Genomic DNA, 11,305 nt, shown 5'->3' on the forward strand with positions numbered 1-11,305 from the left:
TATAAATAACAAACATTCAAATTACAAAGTACAAATATTCCATGTAGTTTCTCAATTCTAAAAATATATGCATGATAATCATAAAAGAATAAGTAAAATGCACATCGCACACTGTAGAACAAGTCGTCTTCTCATATGCAAATGCAAATTTTGAAAACTTACCATTTTTTTTATTGTCAGCAAACCTAAAACAAATACGGTGTATTTTTTTTTTAAACTCTATTTAACTTTTGGCATCGAGATAATGGCCTTTTTTTCTTTTCTTTTTATTTTATAATCATAATTATGTCTTGGATTTTATCACTTTCAAATGTTGACTTAAAGGTACAATAAAAAAACATTTCTTTGTCATAATTTTATTGGGAAAATAAACAACTGTTAACAATGTAAATCATGTCTCAACAGGAGGACTGTTAACATCTCTTTTAATTGTGTATTATTAAAAGAGAGCACTAATGTACCATATACAATACAAAACATGGGAAAAAAATAATGAGAGATTATGTGGTAGATTTTTAGATCTGCATAGACTTGTTTTTGGTCTTACAACAGTCTCATGGCTTGGCATTTTCAATTCATTTCTGTTTATCTTCATACTGGCTAATAGGTTGTTATTCTCTTCTATGGTCATTTATAAGCATTTTTTACTTGTTGTAGAATCCAATGTTTATCAAAAGACAATGGTTTGTCTGATTCCACACATTATTATTATTATTATTATTATTATATTTTTCCAACCAAAACATTTAGAAATGATTTATTAAATTAATTAGTAGATAAAGTAGATAAATCAAATAAAGAAAACGGCATACAAAGACATATCTAATGAAATGTATGGTCTTGAGTACAAGTAGAGTCTACATTTGAACATTGGGACATAGTAAAATCAAAAAAGAACATAACAAACTTCTTCTGTTAAACTGACAATTTCATTAGAATGTAAAACAGCAATAATACAAATGAATTATGAACATGTCCTATTATGATATATAACTGTAACAGGTAGATTTTTAGATCTGCATAGACTTGTTTTTGGTCTTACAACAGTCTCATGGCTTGCTTGGCATTTTTCATTTCTGTTTATCTTCATACTGGCTAATAGGTTGTTATTCTCTTCTATGGTCATTTATAAGCATTTTTTACTTGTTGTAGAATCCAATGTTTATCAAAAGACAATGGTTTGTCTGATTCCACACATTATTATTATTATTATTATTATATTTTTCCAACCAAAACATTTAGAAATGATTTATTAAATTAATTAGTAGATAAATAAAATAAGTCAAATAAAGAAAACGGCATACAAAGACATATCTAATGAAATGTATGGTCTTGAGTACAAGTAGAGTCTACATTTGAACATTGGGACATAGTAAAATCAAAAAAGAACATAACAAACTTCTTCTGTTAAACTGACAATTTCATTAGAATGTAAAACAGCAATAATACAAATGAATTATGAACATGTCCTATTATGATATATAACTGTAACACAGTCATTTAAGCCAAATGAAATGTAAATAACAGAAAAAGCATCATTAAATAAAATAACTTGTTTGTAAATGTTCCAATGCTACTAAGCCTCAATGCTCGCAGTGATTACAATTTTCAAGAAAAGGGTCTCCTATATGAGCATAGCACAAAGGCTTGCTTTCAATCTAAGAAAATTATGGTCAGACATACTGTTAAAACTATATGCTCATACTGTCCTTGAGTGATTACCATGAAAGGAAAGGCATTTCAGTTGAGGTTTGATTGAGAGTACAAAACTCCTTCAGTTACAATGAGCCCCTAAACTGTAAGGCTCAGTCAGACCAACATTTCAGAACATAAACTACAACTATACATACAGTAAATATGAATTCATACCATAATCCCACCATATTTTAGAGTCTCATTTGCTCCATATTTCACACAATTAATCTCTTCATCGACATTGCAGAGATCAGTATTACACCAGAAACATGTATATATTTATACAACATATTCCATATGCAAAGGCTCTAAAATAGTGTTGTATTTAAAGCTGCCATGTTTGTCTCTCAGCACTGTCAAAACTCGATTAACACTGTCCTAAAATGAAAGCATTGTATTACAAAAAGAAGTCAAATATTATAATACTAAAAAGTTGGTATGAACTATTTCATCTTGTAACTAAATACACTGATTCACAACAGCATCCTCAATAAATGTGATAAGATAAAAAAAGAACAAGATACCAGATAATTACATAAAAGACAACTTCATTAGTCCTCTAACACCTAAACAGTAACAATCTAGTCTCTAAACTATCACATATACAGTGCAACGCCTCGGTATTTGCTCCCAGTTTCATTTTTAAAATAATGGCTACATTTTGAATGCATTAACAAAGCAAGTTACAATGTGACTGCATTAGGAAAATAATCAACACCTGCTTTCATGTACATGCACAGTCACTCAGCCCACATTTTAAAAAGTAAAAGTTTTGTAATGGAATATCTGTGTTAGATATTGTTTTAAAAAAAAAAGGGTCAGTTAAAAGAGCTCTACTAATGGCACCTTGCTACTGTAGTGAATTGACACCATGACAAATTTTACATTAGCATTAAAAAAAAAAGATGCATACTTCTCAGTGAAGGCAAACTAATGAACACGCTAATGTCATCTGATCTCATAAAAAGGTCTATAAAAAGCACTTTTCTCAAGGGCTTTTAGTGAGTTGATTGTTATAAGACAACAAAGTCTATAAAGATCTGCAGCCTTGGTAGGACAGTCCTTTAGGACCAAAATCTGGCAACACATTTTAAGGTAAACAGAATCAGTACAGTATGTTTGTATGTCAAATAACTCACTGCAATAAAACTAAATCGCACATGTACAACGAGGTCCACAAGTCTGAGACCACTAATGAAAATGCAGTATTTAATTTAGTACAAAATGTATTACAAATTATATAATATCGACATAACATAATTTGTGTGAAAATTTCAATTACAAATGAAAATACATTTCTGAATTTCTTAGTATTTGGTTCGTCATCCAATCCAGCACTCAAGCCAGGGTTATAATAGTTAACTAAAATCATAAAGAAAACCTTTGTTACTTGAAATAAAATAAAGCGGAAAGGTATTTATTTCAGTTAGTTGCCAAGGCAACATTTCTCATTTTTCATTTATTTAAACTTAGTTTAATTTTTTTTTTAAACTAAAACTGAAAATTACTAAAAACTATATAGACATTTAAAAATAATTATAAAAATGACAAATTCACAGCAAAATGACAAAAACTTTCACATTAAAATTAAAACAAAATACTAAAAGAAAAACTAATTGTGTAAACGTATGTTCTCCAGCATGATTTGAGAACGATACAAAGAGCATCTTGTGCTTCAACGGAAGCAAGAACATCTGACTGTCAGTACAAAGAGACACATGATCAATGTCAACTTTGGATTAGAGACCTAGAAATTTTCATATCAAATCATATTTTTCCTTTTTTTGAAATATCTCAAAATCCCAAAGTGTTCTATTTACCTGTAAATTTAAACAAATCCCAGATCTTCAAAGTAATCCCAGACTTCTGGACCCAACTGTACATTAATAAATTCAATGATTAAACCCTTTCTGAAGTATTTATCTTGTACAACAGCAACATTAAAATTTCTGAAAAAACAATTCAAATTCAGCACTTGCACGGACCTTAACAGAGATCTCTCCTGCACTTCTCCATGCAAAATCACAAGCATCGTCAGTCACATGACCTGATATACGCTGATCAAAACATTGCCAGCAAGTTAATTTCACGAAACAACAGAGAAGCACCATGAGCAGAACACACCAGAGAGAACATCTCTCATCATTCTCAACCAGATGCCTATTTCAAGTACCAAAATGCTACAGGTCCATCAGAGAGACAAAGAGGACATTAATTAGCACCTGCATAACCATAACTTGCATGCCTATGGCTTCACATAGGATCTACAGCTCGCTGGCACCTGACAGCCAGGCAAGGAGCAATCAATGGCTTTTCAATCCCATCTACAGTTCACACCTCCACATAGAGAGAGAAGAGTTATCAGATCACAGGCTACACTACGGAAGTGACCGCTGTTTTGCTGTCCACAGCAGCTAAATCTCAAGGGAAGCCTGTAGCATATCAAGGCATCCATATTCACCCAATCAACTGGGAACAAATTCAGTCCCTGCCACAGAGGAGGAAGCCGATCAGCAGTGGAGTAAGAGTTAACAGGAGCTGCCATAAGTTCACCACCAAACAAGAAGATCTGGAACAAGGATCTGAGAGAAGAAAAGAATTATTATGAACTATTTTTTTTTTTTTTTTTTGCGAACAAACATATTTTACTTTATTTGAACCTTGTACCTGGCTTGCCTTATGTATATGGAAAACCTTTTTTTCTTGCTACATCTTACACATTCAATGTTTATACATTTTATTTCAGACAGACAAAATTGGTGGCTTTTTTTCCCAGAGTTGACAGCTTCACTAATTTTTTAAAAATACTAATATTTTAATCAATTTTAATACATTTAAATTTCAATATTTTAAATGTAATACATTTATTCTTTTTTTTTTTTTTACTTTTTACAGACATTTTTAATGCATCTTGTAGGATTTTTTTTATAAATTTTATAATCACTTTTAATTGCCATTGTGTTTGAAATTTGCAATATAAATAAACTTGCCTTGCCAATTAATAATACTTATTTTTATTTAATATGAATTTTTTTTTATCAATGTTTATTCATTTACTACATTATTCATACATATTTGATATGCATTATAAATAATAATAATAATAAATATTTAATATGTATAAAATCAATTTTAATGTAAAAATTATATATATATATATATATATATAATTTACTATATTAACAATAACACCAAAAACCAACCACTCATGGTATAGTCTTACAGCCATAAACGTGGTGATGCGTGTCAGACAGTAACTCACCTAAGCGGGCACTCTTGGTGGTGTTTAGAGGGGGGATCTCATGAGGGAGGGGGCAGTCGCTGCAGAAGTCGGAGCAGGTTGGGCAGATGAGCTGGCCGCTGTAGACCCATCCATTCATCCGTATGCTCACACTGATCACCTGACCAGTACGAACACATGGATAGGAATCATTCTGCACCCAGACCAACAACCCTTGTGCTGTACAAGACACCTGCAACACAAATCACAGTTTCAGTACACATAAATCACCATTTTTCTATGTTGTGGTGGTACATAATAGACACACTTCGGCAGCGACTGTCCCATCTCTCATGAGATCTACCATTACATTATTACCTTATAGCAACCACTGCCCCAGTCTGGGTAGGTCATTCTTTTGGTGCACTGCTCCATTACAAATGGTGACTTTTGGTAGAGACACACTGATCCTGGGCCATACTGTTCCACACCATAGTTTCTCCATGTGGCTAAAAAAGCAAAATCCCAGAAGTCTTGTGTTGTGGAATAGTAGAAGAGTTTACATGGGAAAAATACTGACAGGCACAAGAGGGAATAAGCAAACTCCTTCCATTCTGCTTCTAAATGAAGAAAGGATGTGAGTGAATGGCATCTCACCTGGCTGGTTCTCCTGTATTCCACAGTAAGAGCTGCGCTGGTATTCCCCACCCACATGCCAACTAAACTCCTGGCTAAAAGGACAGTAGTCTGCGATCTCAACAGCCCCTCCGTATGCTGGCAAATCTTCCTCAGGGACACCAGGAATATGGTCAAAGTACTACAGGATGGAGAGGGTTTATTACATTCAAAATGATTTAATTAACCTTCAATAAAGGCAGTCATCTTGTATTTATCTGTAAACAACAAGTAAAATTTATTTGTATAGTGCTTTTCAAAATACAGTGTTTCAAAGAAGAAAATCATGATGTTAATGTTCAATCTTAATGTGGTAACTGCAGATTTAGGATTGAGTGAAAATGCAATTCTGCTGATCTTACCTGATACTCTACAGGAAGCGCATGAGGAAACTTCTGCAGGTTGCACACGGCCACTGCCAGCTGGTCCTGCCTGCAGGTGAGCTGCAGAGGTGCACTCCTCACAGAATCACAGTACGGGCTCAGGGTTGGCCTCCTGTTTCAAACACACAAGGAAAACACTCATTAAGAACAGATGTCCAATCAATGACCCAAATCTTTACCAATATGCTGTACGTATATTTAAGACTATGAAACTGCAATTTCTCTAGAAAAGATACTGGAATCAATCTGAAATAAATAACTGCTACAAATGTACAACACACAATCTAATTTGTTTCTGTAGCACTAGCAACATAAGTCTGATTCCCAGGGAAAACTGATGAAATCTATAGCTTTTATGCAATTGTATAACATTTTGGTAAAAACATCTGCCAAAATGCATAAAAGTACGTTGTCCACTTAATACATCAAAAACAACAACAATAGATGTATTTGTGAGTGTGCACAAAGTTTAATGTATCTCATGTATCAAAGCTTACGTATGGCGATGTTGGTCTATCCAGAATTTACAGCTTTTCATCACAAAGTCACAACCCAAAAATCTTCCCCACTCCAGGTTCTCCGCCATACTATAATTTGCCCTGTACCACCTTAAAACAGAAAACAGCACAGAGAGGAGCCAATTATAATAGTCTTACTGTTGAGAATTCTCATGGATCACATGACATAGCCGGTGATGGGAGGAGCTAGGTCTCCACAGGTGCACTGAATGATTGATTGGCTACTTGTTTGGGGTGTGTGCTGCTGTGTTTGAAATGCCATAATATCATACTACTCTTACTATTTCTGCAGTATCCAGTATGTACACTGTGCATAGTATGCAAATTTTCTGTATGCACGGAATGCACGGATGACCTACTATATTTGCCAGAATCTGCTAAATATAACGCAAGTACATTGAAATCAATACAGAAGCTGTGTTTGGAATGGCATACTACCATACAACTCCTACTATATATTACATATTGTTTTATAATGTACTACAGTATTGAAGTATAAATATCTGCCACCTAACTACTATTTACACAGACTATTGCTAAAGAAAATACTGCTATTTTAGTGTAAACAAAATGTATCATTATTTGCACTTAGTGTAACTAGAATATATAGTTTTTTCCACTTAATGTAACTGTCAAAAAGAAAATTATTTGGCCTATCATTGTTCAGTTAAAGACAGCTCAGTGTTGATTCAGTTCTGTTCAATATGTAAAGTTAATTAATTATGAAATGAGTTCAATTGGGCAATATAGCATTTTTTACTAGTATGAACCCGTATTAACAAGCCTTTGTTAAAATAATGGTTAGCACATTTATTTGTAAGGTAACAGCCTCGACAGCTGTGCTGAATTAAGGTTCAGGGTTTGTCAAGGGACAACACTGTAGTATACTACTCTGAAACATTTCGTTGCTTATTGTATGCTGTTTCACACACTATTCTTAAAAAACTAGTAGGCAGTATACACTGTATACTGGGCAGTAGGCAGTATGCCATTTCGAACACAGCCTTTGTGTGTATGGGCAGCATGCAGTGGAAGCAGTCATTCCTTTTCCTTCTCTCCTAGTTGAGAGATTTCTGTAGCGTTGGTGTGTGTCTGACTTTGTAAGTTTATTCCCTTGTATTATTTTGAGGTTATGTTTGTTTGGGTTTAACTTTGAATTGTTATAGGTGATTCAGAATTCTTAAGTATTATTGTCTTTAGTATTTGATTGTTAAATTGCTTGAATTTGTTGGATTATATGATTTGTAATTCATTTTTTGAACTCCATGATGTTAAATTTATTTAAGGTCTTGTTTGTTCTTTATTGTTTTTGTTTAGATACCATACAACTCTATTGATACAACTCTATTGTTTGATTCCTATGCAACCCTGGCTTGATAAACATTCTGCTATCGGATGTGCTCTGACAAATAAAGGATCTTGGCTTGAGAACTATCCAATGTGTTTTAATGGACACACCATCCTGGTAACATATTCCTGAACCACATTCCCCCTACAATATTGCATACTTACCATTCTTACGGTGCCTCGCACATGACATGCAAGAAAAAAATAAATAAATCGTGGGCAGGATTTATTAATTAGTTACCTCGATTTACTAGATTGTGCGCACGATTTAATAATTCATTCCCTCGTTTTAAGTAAATCGTGCACACGATTTATTAATTTGTTACCTCGATTTACAAGATTGTGCGCACAATTTAATAATTCGTTCCCTCATTTTAAGTAAATCGTGGGCACGATTTATTAATTTGTTACCTCGATTTACTAGATTGTGTTTAATGGACACACCATCCTGGTAACATATTCCTGAACCACATTCCCCCTACAATATTGCATACTTACCATTCTTACGGTGCCTCGCACATGACATGCAAGAAAATTTTAAGTAAATCGTGGGCAGGATTTATTAATTAGTTACCTCGATTTACTAGATTGTGCGCACGATTTAATAATTCATTCCCTCGTTTTAAGTAAATCGTGCACACGATTTATTAATTTGTTACCTCGATTTACTAGATTGTGTGCACGATTCAATAATTAGTTCCCTCGTTTTAAGTAAATCGTGCGCACAATTTATGAATTCATTATCTCAATTTGCTAGATTGTGCGCACGATTTAATAATTCGTTCCCTCGTTTTAAGTAAATCGTGCACACGATTTATTAATTTGTTACCTCGATGCCTACTATATTTGCCAGAATCTGCTAAATATAACTCAAGTACATTGAAATCAATACAGAAGCTGTGTTTGGAATGGCATACTACCATACAACTCCTACTATATTGTAGTATGTATTGCATATGTATACTGTGAATAGTATGTAAATTTTCTGTATGCATGGAATTCCCAGATTACCTGCACCTACTATATTTGCCAGAATCTGCTAAATATAACGCAAGTACATTGAAATCAATACAGAAGCTGTGTTTGGAATGGCATACTACCATACAACTCCTACTATATTGTAGTATGTATTGCATATGTATACTGTGAATAGTATGTAAATTTTCTGTATGCATGGAATTCCCAGATTACCTGCTACATTTGCTGAAATTTGCTGTATGCATCTGAGGATCACTGCATGGGATACTGTTTTTTAAGTAAATCGTGCACACGATTTATTAATTTGTTACCTCGATTTATTAGATTGTGTGCACGATTTAATAATTAGTTCCCTCGTTTTAAGTAAATCGTGCGCACAATTTATGAATTCGTTCCCTCGATTTACTAGATTGTGCGCACTATTTAATAATTTGTTCGAATTAATAAATCGTGCCTACGATTTTTTTTTGTTTGTTTGATTTTCTTGCATGCCATGTGCGGTGCTCCGTACATTCTAGTACTTAAATTACTAAATTACACTTAAAGGGGTAGTCCACTGAAAAATGCAAATTCTGTCATAATTTACCTACCCTCATTACATTTTAAAAACTGTATGTCTTTTTTCTGTGAAACACAAAATAAATTTGACAAATAATAATACATTTGAAGAATATTGTTACCATTGTAGTATGTATTGCATATGTATACTGTGAATAGTATGTAAATTTTCTGTATGCATGGAATTCCCAGATTACCTGCTACATTTGCTGAAATTTGCTGTATGCATCTGAGGATCACTGCATGGGATACTGTTTCCCACAATGCAACGCGCTCCACGTGACGTTTCATCTTCAAATGCATGAGTGAACTGGAGGCGGGGGATAGTAATTATAAATGTAACACTTGTATATGTACTTATATACATGTTACTGTAAACTACAAACTATTGCTCTGTGTCTAAATATCGTTAGTAGGACATAAATTGTACCTTAATCTCTATGGCACATTTTCGATCAAGTCAAATGAAGTCACCTTTATGTCTATAGCGCTTTATACAGTACAGATTGTTTCAAAGATATTAAATAATTTAATAATTCGTTCCCTCGTTTTAAGTAAATCGTGCACACGATTTATTAATTTGTTACCTTGATTTATTAGATTGTGTGCACGATTTAATAATTAGTTCCCTCGTTTTAAGTAAATCGTGCGCACAATTTATGAATTCGTTCCCTCGATTTACTAGATCGTGCGCACTATTTAATAATTTGTTCGAATTACTAAATCGTGCCTACGATTTTTTTTTGTTTGTTTGATTTTCTTGCATGCCATGTGCGGGGCTCCGTACATTCTAGTACTTAAATTACTAAATTACACTTAAAGGGGTAGTCCACTGAAAAATGCAAATTCTGTCATAATTTACCTACCCTCATTACATTTTAAAAACTGTATGTCTTTTTTCTGTGAAACACAAAATAAATTTGACAAATAATAATACATTTGAAGAATATTGTTACCAGTTTTGGGTCCCACTGACTTCCATAGTCCATTTTTTGTCCATACTGTGGGGGAGTGAATGGAAACTGAAATTGTTTCCAACATTCTTAAAAATATAATCTTTTGTGTTCCACAAAGCATACAGCTATTCATGTTTGAAACAACATGAGGGTGAAAAAAAATGACACAATCTTCATTTTTGGGAGAACTATACCTGTAACTATAAAACCTTATATCTCCATAAATAAATAAACTGCACTGAGCAACAATACTTCTCTTACCCTGTATCCTCCATTATGGCCAAAGTAATTCTAGAAAACACTCTGTTCTGTGTGTGAGATCCAGTCATTGCTTCATTCTGTTGAAATAAAACATGCTGAATTAAATTTTTTTTTTAAACTGTATTTTGACCATACCGACACTGAAATAGTTAAGTGTTCATGAACGCCACCCCAGAAGATTTGGTTTCAGTACCTCTAACAGGCGTTTTTCCCAGTGGTTGAACTCTGTTCCAGCACCTCCCTGGTTCTCCAATTCCATGCCCTCTAGAATGGGGCAATTAAAATGTCTCCTGGCTTCCTCCTGATAAAACATCAAAATAATTCATGTAGCTTAATTAGACTATTTAGATGGTGTTCCTTTAAAACAGGGGTGTCAAACTCAATTCCTGAAGTTTTGCTCCAACACGCATACCATGTAGTTTTCAAATAAGCCTGAAGGACTTGATTAGTTGATGTGTTTAATTAGGGTTGAATCTAAACTCTGCTGGGCTCCGGCCCTCCAGGAATTGAATTTGACACCCCTGTTTTAAAATGAAAGAAATACTTACAACTACACGCGGGGTGGCCAGAAGATGGACCGTGTGTCTAACCATGTGGCCACCACGGATGTCCCACAGCCGAGTTGCTCTTTTAATGACTTTATCACTCCATTGATATAACCCTAAACTGAGAGAGATATATAAAAAGAAATAAACACAGTACTATATATATATA

The 11,305-nt window shown here is 33.8% G+C and overlaps 1 protein-coding gene across 1 annotated transcript in view; it reads right to left on the reverse strand.

Annotated features, from left to right (window-relative positions):
• Positions 1–3,364: 3,364 nt before the first annotated feature.
• LOC107714369 (leishmanolysin-like peptidase) overlaps positions 3,365–11,305 on the reverse strand; it is a 12,916-nt gene continuing 4,975 nt past the window's right edge. The window contains exons 10-17 of the mRNA XM_016520195.1: positions 10,785–10,892; positions 10,592–10,668; positions 6,471–6,581; positions 5,953–6,085; positions 5,573–5,732; positions 5,294–5,424; positions 4,958–5,168; positions 3,365–4,277 (exon numbers count right to left, since the gene is read on the reverse strand). Of these exons, the coding sequence (XP_016375681.1) occupies positions 4,177–4,277; positions 4,958–5,168; positions 5,294–5,424; positions 5,573–5,732; positions 5,953–6,085; positions 6,471–6,581; positions 10,592–10,668; positions 10,785–10,892 (1,032 nt within the window). The 3' untranslated portion in view covers positions 3,365–4,176. The remainder of the gene's footprint in view (positions 4,278–4,957; positions 5,169–5,293; positions 5,425–5,572; positions 5,733–5,952; positions 6,086–6,470; positions 6,582–10,591; positions 10,669–10,784; positions 10,893–11,305) is intronic.

Source organism: Sinocyclocheilus rhinocerous, unplaced genomic scaffold (genome assembly GCF_001515625.1).
Source record: "Sinocyclocheilus rhinocerous isolate Xijiao unplaced genomic scaffold, SAMN03320098_v1.1 scaffold12, whole genome shotgun sequence".
Taxonomy (NCBI): domain Eukaryota; kingdom Metazoa; phylum Chordata; class Actinopteri; order Cypriniformes; family Cyprinidae; genus Sinocyclocheilus; species Sinocyclocheilus rhinocerous.